This window comes from Taeniopygia guttata, chromosome 17 (assembly GCF_048771995.1).
Source record: "Taeniopygia guttata chromosome 17, bTaeGut7.mat, whole genome shotgun sequence".
In the NCBI taxonomy this organism is placed as follows: domain Eukaryota; kingdom Metazoa; phylum Chordata; class Aves; order Passeriformes; family Estrildidae; genus Taeniopygia; species Taeniopygia guttata.
The window spans coordinates 9,757,677-9,776,741 of NC_133042.1; the positions used below are offsets into that span (position 1 = coordinate 9,757,677).

Below are 19,065 nucleotides of genomic sequence, written 5' to 3' on the forward strand. Positions count from 1 at the left end.
TCGAGAGCCCACTGAGCTCATGTTTATGTCATGGCTGCTGCATTTGCCTGCTGAAGCTGGATCTGAGGCCCCTGTTCATTTTTGGACACCTGTGAAAGCCACTTCCCCTGTGAGGACGCTCCCTCCCAGCTGCTGAAACCCCGCAGAGGAATCAGGCGGGATCCAGGCAGGAACTGCGCTCCCCCAGCCCGCCAGGGCTTCCTGCAGCTCGGCAAAACCCGAGATAATCCTCTCACACAGCCAGGCCTGCACTGGGGTCTCCGCTGCTTCCACAGCACAGCACAGGGTCAGCAGGCTCTGAGCTCTGGGTTCCACCAGTCTGGGGACATCCCAGCCAGGTCTGCAGCTCTCCATGCTCTCACTACCCCAGAGCCACGCCGAGCCTCTCCCAGCCCCACACGATTCCTGTGGGGTGGCTGGTGCCTGCTGGGCAGAGCTGGCTGAATCCTGTCCTGCTGCCAGCGGCTGGTGCTGGGAACAAAGCATCCGCAGGGAACACCCAGCGATGGTTTCACCGATAACCTCAGCTTTTCTGGCCGCTGGCGGCTGCCCAGGGCTCCTGGCACAACCGGGCACTGCCAGTCAGAGGAGCTGAGCCACGGAGCCACGGGCACGGAGTCCTGGGGGACCTGGAATTGGGGTGTGAATTGGGATGTAGGGGGACGTGGGAACAAGGGCGTGGGTGTGGGGATGCGGCAGGATGTGGAGACCACAAGCTGGGTACGGAGATGTTCGGGTAGGTGGGAACTGGGAGGGAAACGAGGCATTTGGGGTTCCCGGGCCAGCCACGGGTCGGGGCACGGCTGGGGATGCAGGGGTGGCCAAGCGGACCAGGGGAGGGGAGCGCAGCTGGGGCAGTCCCCGGCGGGCCGGGCTGGCGGAGGCGGCCCCGTCCCGTCCCGTCCCGTCCCGTCGGGGGCGGGCGGCAGCGCGGCGGGGGCGGGGGCGGCGGGGCCACGGCGGGTGCGACGGCGGACGCGGCGGAGCTGCCTCTCGCCATGGGCGGTGGGTGCCGGGCCCGGGCCCCGCCGGCCGCGGGGCTTCGGCTGCTGCTCGCTCACGCCGTGCTGTTCTGCGCCGCCGGGAGCGCCGCCGGCACCGGCTCCGGTACGCGGGGCGGGACCGCACCGGGAGGGAGGGAGGGAGGGAGGGAGGGAGGGAGAGGCGGGGGAGTCGGTACCGCTGGAGCGGTGACATCCCGAACAAGGGACATTCGCCACCGGGGGCCGCGAGGGGACCTGGTCCCGCAGGGTTCCCCGGGAGTCCCGGGGAACCGGAGGGCGCTGCGGGGCGGGCGCTGCGGGACCGCGCCGCGCTCCGGCGGGTCCCGGGCGGGATCGCGCTCGTCACCCCCGGCTCGTCCTCTCCCGCCGGTGCCCCCCGCGTGCGGGGCGGAGGGTGGGCAGGGTGGGCAGGGGCGGCTGGCAGGAGCCCCGTGGCCACCGCCCGGGTCAGGGTGCCCGCAGGTTTCGGCCCGTCACGCCCGGCCGGGAGCGAAAGCGCCCGGGTAGAACAAACTTCCCGTCCGCCTCCCGCGGAGGGACCACACGCAGGGCCCGGGCAGAGCCATCGCCGGCCCGAGGCGGCCGGGAACACACGGCAGGGCTGGAGCCCGGCCAGGACCGCGGCCACCCCGGGCCGGGCTGAGGGGCAGCGCCGGGGCTGCTCCAAGGAGAGGGGGACAATGCCCCTCCGTGCCGGCAGCCAGGGCCCTGCCGCTGTCCCCAGACCCGCACCTGGTGACACTGCGGCTGGGAGTGAGGGGGAGGGCTGGGAGCAGCAGGGATGGCTCTGGTGGCCTCAGCCATCCTTGCGTTCCCATGCCCATGTGCTGCAGGAGTTCACCACGTGCTGCCCAACCGCAGGCACACCAGAAGATGTCAGGAATAATGCTGATTATAGCAGGCACCCATGGATCGTGGTTAAGTAAAACCCCTTCCCAAAGCCCATCAGCTCTGTCCCCACCCCTACAGTGCAGGCTGGACATGTGGAGTGCAGCAGGAACCCCCATCGCAGGGGGAGCGGGACCATGGCAGGAGTGACCCAAAGCGAGTGGGTTTGGGCTGAGCAGAGCTGGTGCAGAGCAGGGGGTGTTACCCTTCCCACTGCCTGCCCCGCTTCCCACCCCATCCTGCCAGGAGAGCAGGGACTTCCCTGTGCTGGAGCAGCTGGTCCTCTGCAAAAGCAGTGACCTCAAGGTGCAGATTTTCCCGTTTCAGAAAGGGGACATGACCCATGGCTGCACGGATCCCGTGGCCGTGCAGAGGGCAGCCCTGTCAGTTCTGCAGGGGACTCCAGGAGCGGCGGTGTGACCTGGCAGGATGTGACAGGTCCAGCCACCAGAAACAGTGGGGCTGGGTGACCCCAATGCTGAGTGACCCCGGTGTGGCTGGGGAGGTGGCAGGCACCCCACTGCAGGGCATATCAGCCACATCTGCTGAAAGGAGAGCCCCCAGGGGATGGACCTGGCTGTCACTGGCTGGGCTGGACCACAGGTGGTGGGGACAGACAAGGGACAGCCTCTGTGCTGCTCCTTCTCTGGCTTGGCCATCTCTTTACATGTGTGTTATCTTCCTGAAAAGTTCCTCTGGGAGCTGAGGACAGCTGGGGCCAGCATCTGTGCATCCTGCTGATCTCAGAACAGGCCCTGGGGACATGCTGAGGACCCACATGCCTGAAGCAGCTGGGTCAGATGCAATGCTAGAATGGTGCAGCCCTGGAGCTGATTGCTGCACAGCACGATCAAAGCAAATTTCATTGTGTGTGGGAAAAAAAAATACCTGGGATACATGTTATACATGAAAAGACAGCTTTTTTTTCCAAGCCTTAATTAGGGAAGGAGATATCTGATTGAGAAATTAGGGGAACTGTGCTGTGCCCCGAGGTGCTGTCAGCAGAGTGTCTGAGCTCTGCTCCTCCCCAGGTTTGCACCAGGAGGACCACAGCCCTAATCTAGTCCTCGGATCTGCTCTCGAAGACCAAATAACAGGATGTTGGGCTGAGGCTGGGATCTCCTGCTCTCTGGATGTTTGCTGCTCAGAGCACTCTACTTGACTCCTCACTGGCTGCACCTTGGCCCTGAGCCATGGTATTTGTTCTCTGTAGACTTTTCCTCTGGCTGTGAGCAGAGCCAGGCTGGTCCCAAGGTGTTTCTCAGTTTTCCCTGCAGATATTGCCCTTGGCTGCTAACTTGCCTTCAGGGGTGTAGTTTTGTTCAAACATTCTTGCAAAGTAAACCTAACTGTCCTCTCAGCAGCCACTGCACAACTCACACTGCCAGACAGGAGCAGTGGCAGCACCCCAAAATCACCATGTGCCCAAGCCCCAGCCATGGGGCGGGTTGGGCACAGGGTTTGTTGTGTGGAGGCAGGTGACACCTCTGGCATGGCTGCTTTGCATTCATGTGCTCCTCCAGCACATCCCCGCCTCAGTGGGGCTCACAGAGAGCCAGCCCGGGCTGCGGAGTGAAGCCAGCAGCCACAGGAGAGCCCTGGGGCTGTCACCCTGCAGCCCATCCCGGGCAGGCAGCCTGGCTCAGGTGCAGGGGGAGCATCCCTGAGCCCGCGTGGATCACAGCTGTGGCCCTGGCACCATGCTCCTGCTCGTGGTGCTGCCAGAAGTGGTTGCAGATGACAATCTGGCTGTGGTGTGTGTGCTGTGAATAGTTTGTGGGCCCGAGAAACCATCCTGGATCAGAAAAACAAGTGCGTAAGCGTTCCATCGTCTTCAAAGGCTGCAGCAGTGGGACCACGGCCGAGCGAGTGAGCCTGGCTCCATCCCGGCCGTGATTCACCCCAGGTTGCTTTGGCTGCGGTTTGTGGAGCGGATGTTGTCCCCGAAATGTGGCATTTTTCAGCGGTGATGGAGCGTGTGCGGCAGCTCTGCCGGCACGGAGGGGCCGCGCTCGCCGTTCCCGTACCTGGAGCCGTCCTGGCAAGGCCGGTGCAGGATTCCTGGCAGGGGTGTGGAGCGGCACGGAGCTGCTGCACAGGGAGGCTCCCTCAGGATGCGATGGGGCTGGTGTCGCGGGCCAGGACACGCTCCAGCCCCTTCCCACCCTTTTGGCTGGAACACGCTGCTCCCACCCTACCTCCGGGCCCCGGCGGCACTGACACCGCGGTGACCCGCGGGAGAGGCGCCCGGCCCGGCCCGGCCCGGCCCGGCCCGGCCCGGCCCGCTGCCAAACCCGCCCCGGAGGAGGGCTCGGCACGACGTGCGGAGCGAGCTGCTCCTGACTCCCCGTATCAGCCGGAGAGACGGGACAGGACAGGACCGGCTGTGCCCGAGCATCCTCCCAGCCCCGCGGCTGCGGCCCCCGCAAGAGCCCGGCTGCCCCCGAGCTGCACCGGGCACGGCACGGGGCTGCTCTTCGGGGCTTTTACCGGGTCTGCAGCAGAGCCACATGTGGAGCTACCGGCGTGGGAATAGCCCAGAGGATGCTCCAGCTGTGCTGCAACGCCTCCCCCTTTCCAAAAATTCCCATCTTGCAAAAATCTGAACGGGTGGTCTGACCTTAATTTGTCTGAGATAAATAAGATCCTGCCTGCTGCCTCCCGTCTGGAGACATGAAAAGACCTGAGATGAAAGGGAGCCTGATGGAAGTGCTGGGAGCTGAACATGTCTTTGCAAGTTGGGCCCTGTGCCGTGAGGGATTTAGGACCACAGGGCTGAGCACAGCTCGGCAGAGCTGCCCGCTGAGCCCCGAGCTCCCTGCCCTGCCCCAAGTAGGTGATTGGTGGGAGACTGAGCAACTTCACAAAATTACCTTTATTTTCCAAAGATGTTAATTTTTAGCTGCAATTTCCTATGCAAAAAATGTGGTTTCTGTTTTGCATTCCCATCCCACCACCCCAGCAATGGAACCTGTTCCCAAATTCCAGAAGAACCTGAAGCAGGTCTGGCAGGGATCTGGTGAGCTCATGAGCAGCTGATGGGCTCAGGACACCTTCCTCCATCAGCTGTGGCACTGGGCACGCTGGCAGAGGCCGTCGGTGTCTTCAGCACTCAGGGTGCGCTGCCCGTCCCCGTTCCTGCAGCAGCTCCAGAGCTGGGCACTGTGCTGGGTTGGTGGCACCTTGTCCATGAGTGCTGTGTGTCCTGCTGGGGCTGGTGGCCTCCAGTGTGCTCTGACAAAGCCAGGTGTGCTCCAGGAGGCCTGGGCTTTAGGGGCCTGGGCTTTAGGGGCTTCCCTCCTGGCACAAAGGCTCAGTCCAGACCTGGCTTGGCAAGTTGAGAATGCCCCTGGTGAGGACTTCAGGAGGCAGCTGTGACAGAGAACATCCCAATTTCCAGAGCACTCCTTTGGCTGATGGAAGGGAGAGGAGTCTCTGGCCACCCTGGATTGTGTTTCTGTGTCCCCTGAGGTTTGCTGCTCTTGGAGGGGCTGCAGATGGTGGAGGGAGTTACAAGGATCTTCCTGCTCCAGGACAGCCTGGAGAGGCTTGGTGTGGATGGAGCCAGGGTGTCTCCCTGCCCCACGGGGTGCCTCTGCCCTGGGCAGGGCTGGAAGGGGCCCTTATCTCGTCCCTGCAGGCTGGGCACGAAGGTGGCGGAGGAAGGGGCCGGGTGAGCCCAGGGAGGCCCTTTCCATCCGCTCGGGCCCTGCCAAAGCAAACGGCGCTGACAATGGCTCTTGTTATTAAGGCAGCGGCTGCTTTATCCCGTGCTGGGCTCCGGGGGCACAGCAGCCCCCCGGCTGGGGGACACCACCGCAGCAGGGCCGGGCTGGGCTGCTGCAGCTCTGCTGCTCCTCCCGGAGCTGGAGCCGGCCGCAGGGCGCTGACCCCTCTGGAGGGGCCGGGAGCCAGCGGGGACAGCGATGTGCTGGCTCGGTGGTGATGTTTTTCTCTCTCTCTCTCTTTCCCTGCAGTGAATCCCTGCTGCTATTTCCCCTGCCAGAACCAAGGGGTGTGTGTGAGGGTCGGCCTGAGAGGATACGAGTGCGACTGCACGCGGACCGGCTACTACGGGGTGAACTGCACCTCCCGTGAGTGCCTGGCCCGGGATCGGGCCCCGTGGGTGCAGCACTGTGCCCACAGCACTCTCTGACAGCGGCTGTGGGTGGGCTGGCTCCTCAGCAGGGAGGGTGACTGGTCTGTTTCCCCCAGCTGAGCTCTGGACACGTCTCCACAACCTGCTGAAGCCCAGTCCTGCCTTCTACCACTTCATCTTGACCCACTTCAAGTGGTTTTGGGACATTATCAACAGCACCTTCATCAGGGACACACTCATGAGGCTCGTGCTGACAGGTGAGGGGTTGGAGAGGGTCTTGGGGTTCAGCAGGACTTGAGGACCCCCTGGCATGGGCAGATGTGTGGGGATAGCGGGGCTGCAGCAATGCTGAGCAGCTCCTCCGAGCAGGGTCAGCATCGGGCTTGAGTCACCTCAGCAGAAGACCCAGAAGGTTGTCACCCTGTCCTTCCATCACCCGTTACTGTGCCTGGGGGAGCTGCCTAGCCAGGTTGCAGTGGGGTGTAGGGGGTCCTCAACACTGTGCCAAGCTGACTGCTGGCTGGAAAATACCAGCAGTTCTTGGCATGCTGCACTCCCCAGGCCAAGGAGCTGTTTCACAGCTGCACAGAAAGCAGCCCGTGGAAATATGGCCCTTGTTACTCATGTCCCCATATTCATCACTTTGCATAAATATTTAGGTTCCAGCTCTTGGAGCCGTAGCGACACGCTTACAAGGCTCCGGCTGTTGGTTTCACCATTTCTAAGGGTTTGTCATCTCATTCATCATCCAAGAATCCTCTTAGCACATTAGCATGAGCCCTCCTTTTCTGCAGGGAATTGCGGCCTTTAAAAGGCTCGGAGCAAAGCCCAGGACACCCACATGCCTCCACTGGTACCTTTCTGGTTTTTGGGGTGTCAGGGTGTGTCTGGCAGCACAGAGCAGGTGGGCAGGGACCAGGGGCAGAGCCTGAGGGGCAGAGCCAGTGGTGATCCTCCTCTCTCCTTTCAGTTCGTGCCAATCTCATCCCCAGCCCCCCCACTTTCAACTCTGACTACGGCTACATCAGCTGGGAGGCCTATGCCAACGTCAGCTATTACACCCGCGTCCTCCCGCCCGTGCCAGCCAACTGCCCCACGCCCATGGGCACCAAAGGTACGTGGCTGGTCCGGGGGACCCATACCCTGAGTGTTTCCCACCCAGTCATGGACAAGCTTTTGCTGCCATGGGCACATCTGCAAAGCACCACTGGCAGTGCCACGTGCTACCACTGTCCTGCCCAGACTGGCTCTGCAAGCACGAGGAGCTTGATGGCATCTGGATTGCTGCTGGGACAGCTCAGGCTGAGCTGCTGGGGCATGCCATGGCCTGTGTGAGAGGGCTGCAAGGTGTCTGCAGGGATGAATCTGTGCCTGATGCTGCAGCAGACACCACCAGCAGCCCTGCAGACAGCACCAGTACCTGGCTGGGTTGGCACTGGGCATCTTCCTTCAAGCTCCATCCTTTGCAGGGAAGCTGCAGCTCCCTGACCCCCAGCTCCTGGCGGAGAGGTTCCTGCTGCGGCAGAAGTTTGAGGCTGATCCCCGAGGCACCAACATGATGTTTGCCTTCTTCGCCCAGCATTTCACCCACCAGTTCTTCAAGACATCTGGGAAGATGGGACGTGGCTTCACCAAGGCGCTGGGGCACGGGGTGAGGGACTGGGGGCACTGGGAGTGAGGGGGTGCTGGGATGCCTCTTGTAGCAGCCTTGATGCCCTGCTCTCTCCACAGGTGGACCTGGGACATTTGTACGGGGACAACCTGCAGCGGCAGCACCAGCTGCGACTCTTCCGAGATGGGAAGCTGAAATTCCAGGTACCGCCCAGCACAACTCAAACACATCCCAGCCCTGCGAGCCAGGGTTGTTTGAAGCCCATGTTCCTCTGGCAGCTCTTGGCAGAGCCCAGCCCTGATGGCCTGTGTGGCTGCTGGCTGGGGGACAATCTTAGGGGTGCAGCTGCTCTGATGGCAGCAGGGGCGTTTGGGGCTGTACGAGGGAGGTGTCTCCATTCCACTCACCTCCTGCAGGAGAGCAGATGTGGTGCCCTTAGGGAGACAGCTCATGGCTGGGCAGGTTTTACTGGGATGTTTCTGTCCCCCCTCTCTGGCGTGTCCCCAGGTGGTGGATGGAGAGGTGTACCCGCCCATGGTCACCGAGGCTCCGGTTCACATGGTGTACCCGTCGCGCGTGCCGCAGGAGCAGCAGCTGGCGATGGGGCAGGAGGTGTTCGGGCTGCTGCCGGGGCTCTGCGTGTACGCCACGCTCTGGCTGCGCGAGCACAACCGCGTCTGCGACCTGCTCAAGCGGGACCACCCCACCTGGAGCGACGAGCAGCTCTTCCAGACCGCGCGGCTCATCCTCATCGGTGAGGAACGACCATCGCCCCATCCCACCCCCCGGGCAGCCCCCAGGGACTCACACGCTGTCCAGCCTCTTCCTGAGGGTAATGGCCAAACTGCCTTTGAGGCAGCTCCTCTGGTGTCCTCCTGGGAATTGATTGTTTTGGTCCGTATAGCAAAAAAATTGGCTTTGATCCATCCAAAATGGTCAGGAGGAGGTGGATGGCTGCTGTGATAGATGTGGATAACATCTCAGGTACGGAGCTGGTGGCTCCTGCTGCTGCCAGCTGCTTCTTTTCTCCTGCCCAGGGGAGACCATCAAGATCGTTATTGAGGACTACGTCCAGCACCTCAGTGGGTACTACCTGAGCCTCAAGTTCGACCCCGAGCTGTTGTTTGGGTCACAGTTCCAGTACCGGAATCGCATCGCGGTGGAGTTCAACCAGCTCTATCACTGGCACGGGCTGATGCCCGACTCCTTCATCATCCAGGGACAAGAGTACAGCTACAAGCAGTTCCTCTACAACACCTCCATGCTCATGGACTATGGTGTGGAGGCACTGGTGGAGTCCTTTTCCAAGCAGGTGGCAGGAAGGGTAAGGTCCTGCTCTGCCCTCCCCAGGAGGGACGCTCATGCCGTGGTGCCCATGTCACACCGAGTCTGCCCAGGGCAGCATCGGGAGTCCTCCCTGGGGCCCAGGCAGCCCCAGCTGCCTGCCCTCGGTGCTTTGCAGGGCACATTCCGGTGGTGCCAGCAGCCTGGGGAAGCCGGCAGCTCTCTGCCCGGCCTGGAGCAGCGTCTGGCACTGTTCTTTGCTGCCATCGCATGGATGTTTTCTTCCAAGCAATTGCGGCTCCATTCCTGACCCTCTTTGCTTGTGCAAAGGAGGAGACTGAGCCTGAGGCCCTTTGGGCATTTGGGTTCTCCCAGTGAGCCTGAAATCTCTCTTGTCCAGCAAAGGCACTGGGTCACTGTCCATCGGGGACTTCTCCTGCCTTATGCCCTGCCCTGGGAGCAGGGCTGACCTGACCAAGCTGCTCCAAGCTGGTTTTTGCACTGCCCAGCGGCTCCCCCTCCTCTTGCTGCTGCAGTGATGTGCTGGTGTCACAGCAGGGGCCCAGGACACGGATGCTTTGGTGGCCCTCTGGAGCCGATGCAGGCGCTGCCTTGTGCCTGATGGGTGCTCCTCCTTGTGCTCTCCCCTCCAGATCGGTGGGGGACAGACCATCAATGCCAATGTCCTGCACGTGGCTGTTGGGGTCATCCAGGAGTCCCGGCAGCTGAGGCTACAGCCCTTCAACGAGTACCGGAAAAGGTTTGGCATGAAGCCCTACAAGTCCTTCCAGGAGCTGACAGGTAGGGCTGCAGTGCTGCTCCTGGGGCTTTGCTGGGGCAGCACAGGGGCTCTGTGCCCGTGGGTGAGTACGAGGCCATGAGCTGCCCCTCTGTCACTGGGCTTGGAGCAGCCGCTCCTGCCCGTCCCAGCCCTGCCTGCTCTTGGCCCACAGTGGGGCAGACTGGGCTGATGCAGGGGATGCAGGGCGTCCTTCCTCCTGGGGGCTGGAGAACTGGTGCAGAGGACAGCCCCTGGCCTGGAAGTCAGGCTTGGCACTGCCTGTGAGGGAGCCACTCTTCCTTTGCCAGGTGTGAGTCTCTTGCTAAAGCACTCTGATGTTCACTTGGTGCAGGAGAGGAAGAGAAAGCAGCGGAGCTGGAGGAGCTGTATGGAGACATTGACGCTCTGGAGTTTTACCCAGGCTTGCTGCTCGAGAAACCCCAACCCAACGGCATTTTTGGGGAAAGCATGGTGGAGATCGGAGCTCCATTTTCCCTGAAGGGGCTTTTTGGAAATCCCATCTGCTCCCCAGAGTACTGGAAACCCAGTACATTTGGTGGAGCTACTGGCTTTGAGATCGTGAAGACAGCATCCCTCGAGAAGCTCGTGTGCCTCAACGTGAAGAAGTGCCCATATGTGGCGTTCCAGGTGCCGGCCGCTGCGGAACACGGCAGCCCTCGGGCTGCTGGATCATCTACAGAGCTCTAGCAGGGCTGAGCTGCCCAGGCAGGGACTGTCCCTGCCCTGGTGCAGGCTGAGCTGAGCTCCCAGCCTGCTGCTGAGGATCCTGTTCCTTCCTACAGCAATGGTGGGGATGCAGGAACCTGCCAGCCCCGTGCCAAACAGAAACAGGACAGGAGATGGTCCCACCTGGGTGTGCTCCATGCCAGCCCTCCAGGAAAGGCTGCTCCCAGCTCTCTGAAACACTCGAGTGCCTCGGGAGTGTGGCTGCCAGCTCTGCTCTCAGCAGACCCAGTTCTCTTGATAGTGAATAACTTGCACAAAACATGCAAGTTTTGGAGCTCCCCAGTGGACACTCTGGACTCCCCAGTGTTTTGTCACCTTCCATCCCCACTGCCTCCCAGCACCAGGCCACCAGCAGCCCCTATTCCAGAGGGGTCACATCCACGTTATGCCTGAAAACCATTTTTGGAATTAGTGAAAAGCATAAGACTGAAAAATTTCATTTTAGTTAACTGGCTAGCACTGACTCAATTCCTACTCACCAGGAGTCCAGTTTTTCTTCACACAACATCTATTTCCAGTGGAGACTCTCTTTCCTGCTCAGAACAGAAGCCCAGGGAGCACTCCCTCCTCCCCTGCTGCCCGAGGGATGCAGAGGAGGTGGCAGCATGCAAAGGGATGGGGAGGACACAGTGTTTGTGCTGCCCAGTAGTGGCTGAGCTTGCAGCAGAAGCCTGTTCTGATCCAATTCTCCTGTAAAAGCCTACTCAGCACACGTGCACAGCTGGGAGAAGGAACCAAAACAGCGTCTCTCCTGGAGGAGACCAGAGAGAAGCATAAGTCAGATCCCCAGACCTCCTGTGTTATGCTGGCTTTCACCCTGGCCACTGGCTGCTGACCTGAGGCTACCTCTGTGCACACAAAATCAGCACCATTATCTGCTAACAGCTCAGCAAACACATCCTCACAGCACACAGAGCCTGCTTCTGCCCTCCTCCCAAAACAGAGCTCAGCCCAGCCATGTAGTAGCTGGCAGCCACTGTCACTGGCCTTGATCCCCATCAGATCCTGGTTAAGCTCCAGGAAAAAGGACATTTAAAATAGCAAATGATTTTAAAAAACTACTCTATTTCTGGCTGTGCCCACCAGCACTGTGCTTGGCCACTGCTGACTGCACCTGAAGCAATAAATGGAGCAATTTCCCCCTTAGAAGCTTCCATGGGGGTCTCTGAGTGTCCTGAGGCAGTTTGAACTTTCCTCCCCTCCAGCCACCCCCCAGCACTGTGCTGCTCAAATGCCACAGTTCAGAGTGTTTGGACAATGCTCTCAGGCACAGGGTGGGATTGTTGGGGTTGTCCTGGACAGGGCCAGGAGTTGGGCTGTGATGATGTTTGTGGGTCCCTTCCAATTCAGGATATTCTATAATTCCATGGTGACTCTGCTTAGACCAACATTGTGTACTTTTCTCACATAAAAACTATCCACACATAAATCTGGCTGCCCTGGGTGTTTTGTAGACATGAAATAGCCCCTGTCTGTAAGAGAGCATACAGCTGCAGCTCCTTCCTGTGCTGTCCTGGAGGAGGGGAGCACTCCTGAGCCTCTACTCCATCCTTCAGGATTCCCAGGGAGGTGTTACAGGAATTTTAAACTAGGGAGGTTTAAAGGGCCTTGGCAGAGATGTGGTAGGAGAACGTCATAGCAAGGGAACACGTCCAAGCAGAGACTCCCAAGGCACGAGGCTTCTCACTCACTCTCTTTAACCCTTCAGAAATGGGACAGCATTAGCAGGATATCATCTGGATTTTAGTTTCCTACGGGATGTGGGGAGGCAGAGAGGCCAACAGGACCCCCGAAGGCACAGCAGGCAGCTTCACCTGCTCTGTGCTGCCCTGGGCTGGCCCTGACCAGTCCTGGCACATGGACAGCCCAGTGCTCCCAGTCCCACCGTGCTGTGCAGAGCAGCAAAGCAAGAGGAGGACATGGTCCTGCCCCTCACACCTCCGTGTGTGACCTGACCGCCCTTCCCGCGGGGAGCTGCTCCAGCCCCAGCATCCTTCCCACCCCTCTGGCCTCGGCTCCTTTCAGTTAAACCACAAACATCCTGTGCTTGCCCGCGGCTATCGACGGCTGCCAGCGCTGCTTTGGGACCAGCTGATAACTGCAGGGGACCCCCCTGGACACCCCTGGGTGCTCTCTGCCACCAAGGAGGAGCGTTCCACTGGGATAGCTCAGCTGAGCCACCGCTGGCAAACCTGGCACCTCTTCCAAGCAGTCCAGGACAGCAAAGCATCTCCCTCCTGTGAGCAGGAAAAGCTTTGAAATAGTTTCTTTGAAGGACCAACCCCAGGCACAGCATCCAACACACTACTGAAATGTCCCCCAGGAGCCCAGGCACCCACAGCCCTGCACACAGAGCTTCCCTCAGCCCAGCACTGCTGAGCTCTTCTGTTTGTTGTGCTGGTTTTCCAGCCATGGCAGCTCGCAGAAATCACTCCCACCACCAGTTTGTCCAGCAGAAGGTACAGCCACATCCAAGGCAGTGCTTGCACCCACATGCTGGTGTTTGGTGTGGCCACCAGCATCATCAACCACAGCAAGGGCTCCCTGCTGTGCTCTGGGGCCAGCGCAGAGGGGAGTGCTGCCAGATGTACCCTCTATTGGAGCTCTTGGTGAACACAGCTCGTAGGACATCCTCTGTGTTTTTAAACAGGCCTCTGAGGAGCTCAGCTGCGGCTTGCCTGGGGTGAGGATGGACAGGGACAGGAGGCTGGGGCTGCCTGGGTTCCTGCAGCAACAATGAAAACATGCATCTGGGGTTGTGTGGCCTCAGAGGCGATGATTCGCTGAGCAGAAGGACAAACACAATCCCGCCTCGGAAGGAGTCTCCAGACTCCCCCAGCCTGCCCTCTGCCACAGGAGTCAGCCCAGTGACTGCACAGGAAACCTTGTTTGGATTTTCAACAAAGGCACATTTTGACCATTGTACAAAGAACAGGCAGATGGGAGGCCAGAAAAACTTGGTGTACTCTTTCCTCAGCTAAATCTTGTCCTGCGCTGCCTGGCACCCATGCTGGCACCAGTTCCATCCTGGGATTTCATTCCTGCCCTTGCCAAGCAACCATCCATGCTTCCTTGTGCACTCCCATTCCGTGCCCAAGCTCTGCTGTTTGTTTTGGAACATCATTAACTGTGAGCAAACCCAGGTGATGCCACCACGAGGGTCTGTAACACCCACCATTCCTGGCTGCCTCCCTGCACTGCCCTGCTCCTTCCAAAAGAGAACATTTCCCAGAGGCAACACACCTACATGACAAGTGATTTTTCAACTCCTATTTTTAGAACTCCTTGAAAATTCGGCTTCAAGAAAGGGCAAAAGCAGCAGCAGCAGCTTTTCCCCAGCTCAGCCTCCTCTCCCTGCTCACAGCCGTGTGGCCTGTGCATGAACAAGCAGCAGGGTTAGGGCACAGCTCCTCTCCCCTCACCCCCTTGTGCTTGTTATATTCTTCCAGATCAACGATTAATTGGATTCAGACCTTTTTTCTTCTCCTTTTTGCTACTGGCACTGCAAACCACCTCTCCCCTACCTGAGCACAGGAGGTTCCTCACCAGGAGTCACCTTGCTCGAGGCCATTGGACACACAGCAGCAGGAGAGGGTTTGATCCTGTTACAGTTTTGCTGCCATAGGGGGCAAAAAAAAAAGCACTTTATAAAAATAAAACTTCAAAGCAACTCAAGCAGACAGTTCTGCCTTGATCCCCTCTCCAAGACAGGATTTATGATGATAAAATGCACCCTGTCTGCACAACAGACTTCACTGAATCTCACCCTGGATATGAGTTACAGTTACTTTGATATTTTCCTTACATGTGCTGATATCCATACTCAATGATTTAATTCCATATAACTTACATAGGGTTTTTTTTCCCTGCAATTCTCAGATGAAAATAAATAATCTCTCACCACATTTGAAAACCTGGATTTCTGCCAGTTTCCTTAAAACAGCTACAATCTGTGCCAACTCAGTAATTTTAAATTACAGATTATTTATTTTTCTGCTCATACTACTTTTTAAAACACAGTTCAAATAGATACAGTTAGAAATTCTTCTTTTTCTAGCCCAAGATCCATTCTTATTGAGATCCTGTTAGGATCCACAGACACATTTGCAATTCTTCCTGGTGTTCCAAAGTGCTTTACATAAAAATTGCAATTCCATTTAATCATTAAACATGGCATTACATTGGGTCATGTATTTAGGTAATGACAGTATACTTAGTACTACTGAAGGCAGACAGAAAAGAATTTTACCACTGATTTAGTAATTTTAGCATGGGATGAAATTCTGAGGTTATTCAAGTCCTAATTCTGCATTTTGCCAACAAAATTCTTGCTGCTGCTCAGCACACACGTTGGAGCTCTTTGTAGCAGCAGTCTCTCTGAAGAGGCAGAGCTCATTTTCTGATCAAGTGACTACTATGAACTCCAAGGATGGGTATTTTAGAACCCAAGAATATATTAAGAGCTGTAATTGCATTAATGTCTCAGGGAAGGTTAAGGGAAGAAGAACTCTCTCCAGCTGAAAAGCAATTTTCAGGATGAAGCCTGGGGTTGTAGTTATTTGGAAACGAGAAAGGAACAAAAATTTAAGGCCAAGTGTTAGAACAAGATACTCCCAGGAAGGAGACTGCAAACTGTGGGATGGAACATGGGACCTCACACTTTTAACTGGTGCAGTTCAGCACCAAATTAGTAAGTCTTGAATGTTAAAAACTCTTTTATTTGCAGTCTCAGTTCTTGTCTTGGGGAGTTGGTGGCCACATCTCAATTGAAACGTGCAAGGACGCTGAGACATTGCAACAATTTCCTAAACTGACTGAATCATGTTAGAACTTTGTGTTAAGTAAAACATAATTGAATTGCACGGAAATGAGACTGTTTTAGTTGTAGATATGGAATTAATTTAAGAAAATGTTAGGAATTTGTTGTTACAAAAGTCAAAGTGCATGAAGGGGAGGAATACATACCCACAGCATGGAGGAGAGAGAACAATCCCTAGCACAAGAACATCCCACAGCACAACTACACCTACGGGCCCTTGGCATAAATGGCTCAGTCTATTTCCAGATCACTGTCTTCACTGTAGCATGCAGATGGATTATGTATAGAAGTCAGGAGCAGTAGGTCTTTTTCTGGCAGCAAACCACACTCCTGCAGAAAAGCCTCCAGGTCTACAGCAAAAAAATCTTCTCCAAGCTGGTCAGTGATGCGCACGAAATTGCCAATGAGCTCTCCTGCCTTGTAGACCAGCAGGGCTGGCAGGGCATTGTTAGTGAAGCGTGTGCTGGCACCAATGAGTGAACTCTTCACTCTGCAGAATTTCACTGTTGGGTACTCAGCAGCCAGGCAGATCATGCAGCCATTCAGGGATTCAGTTCCAGGGATATCATCTTCATAAATATGGATCATGATCAGTGTGCTCTTATGCTCCTTGTCCACGGTGTCCAGAAATGCTTCTCCACTGGTGATCTCAAACACCTGCTTGAATTGCTGCCCACTGTACAACTGCTGCCTCATCTCCTCCATCCGCTGCTTCCTGTAGCGCTGCAAGAATTCCTCGTCGTCCTCATCGTTGTGGATCATGTTGTATTCCTGTAAAGTCATCTAAAAAACACACAGAGATTCCTGAAAAACATCTGCACCACTATATGGGTCACTTACATAATGAGAACATAAATCAAGAGGATTAATGTGGGTCACTCATCTTTAATAACAGCAAAGTGCAACCCATGAAGGCTCAAGCACCCTGTGTATTACACTCCATTCTGATCCAATTAGAAACCATGTCCAGTGGGAACAGCGATTTCAGCCCTGGGTATTCCAGTTTCCACAAGCTGCACTAATAACACAAGTGGCTGCTCCATGCTCCCACTTTAATCCAGGTTAATGGTGGCCACGTGCTTTCACTGAGCTGGGAGTGCTGATTTGGAGCCTAAGATGAGCTTCTTTCTCATCAGCTTTTCATTTAGTTTTTCAGTTAACATTTGTGACATTTGTGCCCGTAGAATTGAAATGAACAGGATTTTATGTATTTTACACCTTTTCACTTGCTTCAATAAGCTTATCTGCATCACTCAAGACACAGGACAGTACAGCCAACTTCCATCATCTGAAGGCACAGATACATCTGCAAATTAGTAATTTCTCTGACTACAACCCAGGGCTAGTTAACAGCCCAGCTGATTAAAACCATTCACTTCATCCAATGTCTTCAACTTCTGGAGCTCAGAGTTGAATTCTCAACACCCACTTACTAAATACTAAATTAATAAGGGCTCCTAGATTCAGGCAGGGGAGGCAGCATTCATAGTTTTGCTGTACAACTCTTCATATTAATCCCCTGAAGTTGACTTACTTGATCAACAGATGAGAAATCTGGAAAAAGCTTTTGGACTTCTTTGGTATTGCAGCTAAATCACTTATTTGTTATCACAGGCCAACAAAACTGTTAAATACTTAAGTGGCATTTTAATTTCTTTGTGACACTCTACCTTTCCATTGATTTTTTCCTGAAGCTCTTTCTGCTTCTGCTGATCAGCCTCGTCATCCAAGTGAGACCTGCAGGTCATGGACAGTTTCTTAATGAGCCTCTCCATCTCCCTGCGCTGCTCCTGCCGCTGCTCCGTCTCCAGCTGCTTAAATCTGCGCCAGTCATTGATCACTCCCTTGGGACCTGCCATTAAGTGTGGAGCCATGGCGTGTAAAACAGACAATACAATTTTACCTACCATTTACAATCAAGGAATAACTTATAAATCAGTAAAACAGTGATCCGGTCATAAATGTTTTTGTACCTATGCAAAACACTGAAATAAGTCATTTGCCATTTGCATGTCCTTGAGTTTATACTTTTTAAAATTTTTAATAAGAAGGCTACAATTTATTTAACTAGGCTACTCTTGTAATTGTCCCAAAGATTAATATCTATGCTCTTGAAATAGAACCACCAGCCCACAAGAGTTCCCCTATTATTAGCATGGCTTTCATCAGAACAGAAATAATGATATATTATCACTCAAATTGTAAAAAATCAGCCGTGTTTCAGCTTTCTATTCAAAGCCTGACTGCTTCAGATATGATGCTGAATTTGAATTCTCTCAGAGGAGAAGTCAAACATTAAAAAAAGAACAGCTATTAAAGATAAGGTCGGACAACAGGCAGGAAGTGATCACCCTCTGACTTAAATATGCATAAACACATGAATTTAATTTAAAAAAATGAGTTTTAGAAGAACATACGAAATTTCCAATAAACAAAGGATTTACAAAAGAAGTACACTGATATGATGATACCTGTGTTGACAGCGCTGCCATCGCTGCTGAGCTCCACCTCACCCACACTTTCAGGAATGCTGCTCTCCCCTTCTTTATCCTCCTTCTCACTGTCTTCATCCTCACCCTCACTGCTGCTGTAATAATACTGCAGCTTCTCACCAAGCAATTTATCATCCGCAGTAGTCATTATGCTCTAAAAATAAAGTAACAAAAGAGAGGATGCATTTCTGATCAATCCTGCATCACTAAGTTCCTTTATTTCCTCAGGGCAGTTTTAAACCCCAGGAGAACACAGCCCACTCTCAAACAGCCCTCGATGCAGTCAAGGTTCTTAAAACCTGGGTTAATTCTTAAGCCACAATTTAAAACTCAGTTTAAAACCTCAGAGCCTCATTCGACAGCTCCATCAGACCAATTCCAGCTACTATTATTTGCATTATTTAGCAACAATTTATTTGAGCTGAAAAACTACCAATGTAATTAAGCAAATTAAAGTGTCCTGACCTGTATTCCTTCCCAGTCCTTCAGAGACAAGCTTCTACCAAGACCTGGAAGAAGAAATTGTAATAAAATCAGTTGATGTGGGCTCAGGCTTGACAGTGCAGGGGTCTCCCAGCCAGCCCAGGCCGTGTGTGTGACAGCCCGGCTCCCGGTGCTCCTGCCCAGGGACACAGCCCGGCTCCCGGTGCTCCTGCCCAGGGACACAGCCCGGCTCACGGTGCTCCTGCCCACGGACACAGCCCGGCTCCCGGTGTTCCAGCCCAGGGACACAGCCCGGCTCCCGGTGCTCCTGCCCACGGACACAGCCCGGCTCCCGGTGCTCCTGCCCAGGGACACAGCCCGGCTCCCGGTGCTCCCGCCCACGGACACAGCCCGGCTCCCGGACGCTGCAGGTCCCGCGGGAGCTAACCCCGGTTCAGCCGATTACAGCGCCAGATGGCCCGGGATTACCGGGGCCGGGCCTGGGGCCGGTGATCCCCGCGGGCCCCGGGCGAACCGGCTCCGCTCCCCGCGCCCGTCCCGCCCGTGGAGCCGCGCCCCGACCCGGGATCCTGCGGGGACCGGGACCCCCGGACCGAGCGGCGCTTCCCGAGCGGAGCGGAGCGGCCCCGCCGGCCCGGCCCGGCCCCGCCGCCTCACCGCTCCTGCCGCCTTCCGGGGCCGCTGCGCGGGGCACGGCGGGAAGGAGGCGGCCGGGGGAGGAGCCGGGCCCGGCCCTGCGGCCCCCGCCCCGGGAACGGCACCGGCACCGGGGGACCGCCCCTCCAGGGAATGGGAACGGCACCGGCACCGCGGGACCGCCCGCCCAGGGAACGGCACCGGCCCCGGCCGCGCCCCCGGCCCCGCTCCCCCCAGCCCGTTGTGGCTCCGCTCCCCC

At 56.4% G+C, this 19,065-nt stretch overlaps 2 protein-coding genes across 7 annotated transcripts; one reads left to right on the top strand and one right to left on the bottom strand.

Moving 5' to 3' along the window:
• The first annotated feature begins 628 nt into the window (after positions 1 to 628).
• PTGS1 (prostaglandin-endoperoxide synthase 1) lies at positions 629 to 11,844 on the top strand. Of its 2 annotated transcripts, none has more exons than XM_072936711.1 (10): positions 629 to 736; positions 5,870 to 5,986; positions 6,108 to 6,248; positions 6,962 to 7,105; positions 7,461 to 7,642; positions 7,723 to 7,806; positions 8,111 to 8,357; positions 8,641 to 8,927; positions 9,541 to 9,688; positions 10,021 to 11,844. In XM_072936711.1, the coding sequence occupies exons 1-10, from the start codon at positions 691 to 693 to the stop codon at positions 10,374 to 10,376; spliced, it is 1,752 nt and encodes a 583-aa protein (XP_072792812.1). In that variant the 5' UTR covers positions 629 to 690; the 3' UTR covers positions 10,377 to 11,844. The 2 variants fall into 2 exon arrangements, with proteins under 2 accessions (XP_072792812.1, XP_030142690.4); XM_030286830.4 differs by lacking the exon at positions 629 to 736 and adding an exon at positions 926 to 1,107.
• A 2,535-nt stretch (positions 11,845 to 14,379) lies between these two features.
• Positions 14,380 to 18,938, bottom strand: PDCL (phosducin like). Of its 5 annotated transcripts, none has more exons than XM_030286280.4 (5): positions 18,828 to 18,938; positions 18,192 to 18,235; positions 17,706 to 17,880; positions 16,905 to 17,086; positions 14,380 to 16,017 (listed from the first exon to the last, which is right to left on the bottom strand). In XM_030286280.4, the coding sequence occupies exons 3-5, from the start codon at positions 17,872 to 17,874 to the stop codon at positions 15,466 to 15,468; spliced, it is 903 nt and encodes a 300-aa protein (XP_030142140.1). In that variant the 5' UTR covers positions 17,875 to 17,880; positions 18,192 to 18,235; positions 18,828 to 18,938; the 3' UTR covers positions 14,380 to 15,465.
• Between the last annotated feature and the right edge of the window lie 127 nt (positions 18,939 to 19,065).

What these genes read in the sequence shown, in the direction of transcription:
- PTGS1 (XM_030286830.4), top strand. Translation starts at nt 999, where the DNA reads ATGGGCGGTGGGTGCCGGGCCCGGGCCCCGCCGGCCGCGGGGCTTCGG. An exon ending in CGCCGCCGGCACCGGCTCCG is followed by an intron (nt 1,108 to 5,869) that starts GTACGCGGGGCG and finishes CTTTCCCTGCAG; the next exon opens with TGAATCCCTGCTGCTATTTC. An exon ending in CCAAGGCGCTGGGGCACGGG is followed by an intron (nt 7,643 to 7,722) that starts GTGAGGGACTGG and finishes CTCTCTCCACAG; the next exon opens with GTGGACCTGGGACATTTGTA.
- PDCL (XM_030286280.4), bottom strand. Translation starts at nt 17,874, where the DNA reads ATGACTACTGCGGATGATAAATTGCTTGGTGAGAAGCTGCAGTATTAT. An exon ending in TGGCAGCGCTGTCAACACAG is followed by an intron (nt 17,087 to 17,705) that starts GTATCATCATAT and finishes ACTTAATGGCAG; the next exon opens with GTCCCAAGGGAGTGATCAAT. An exon ending in AGGAAAAAATCAATGGAAAG is followed by an intron (nt 16,018 to 16,904) that starts GTAGAGTGTCAC and finishes TGTGTTTTTTAG; the next exon opens with ATGACTTTACAGGAATACAA.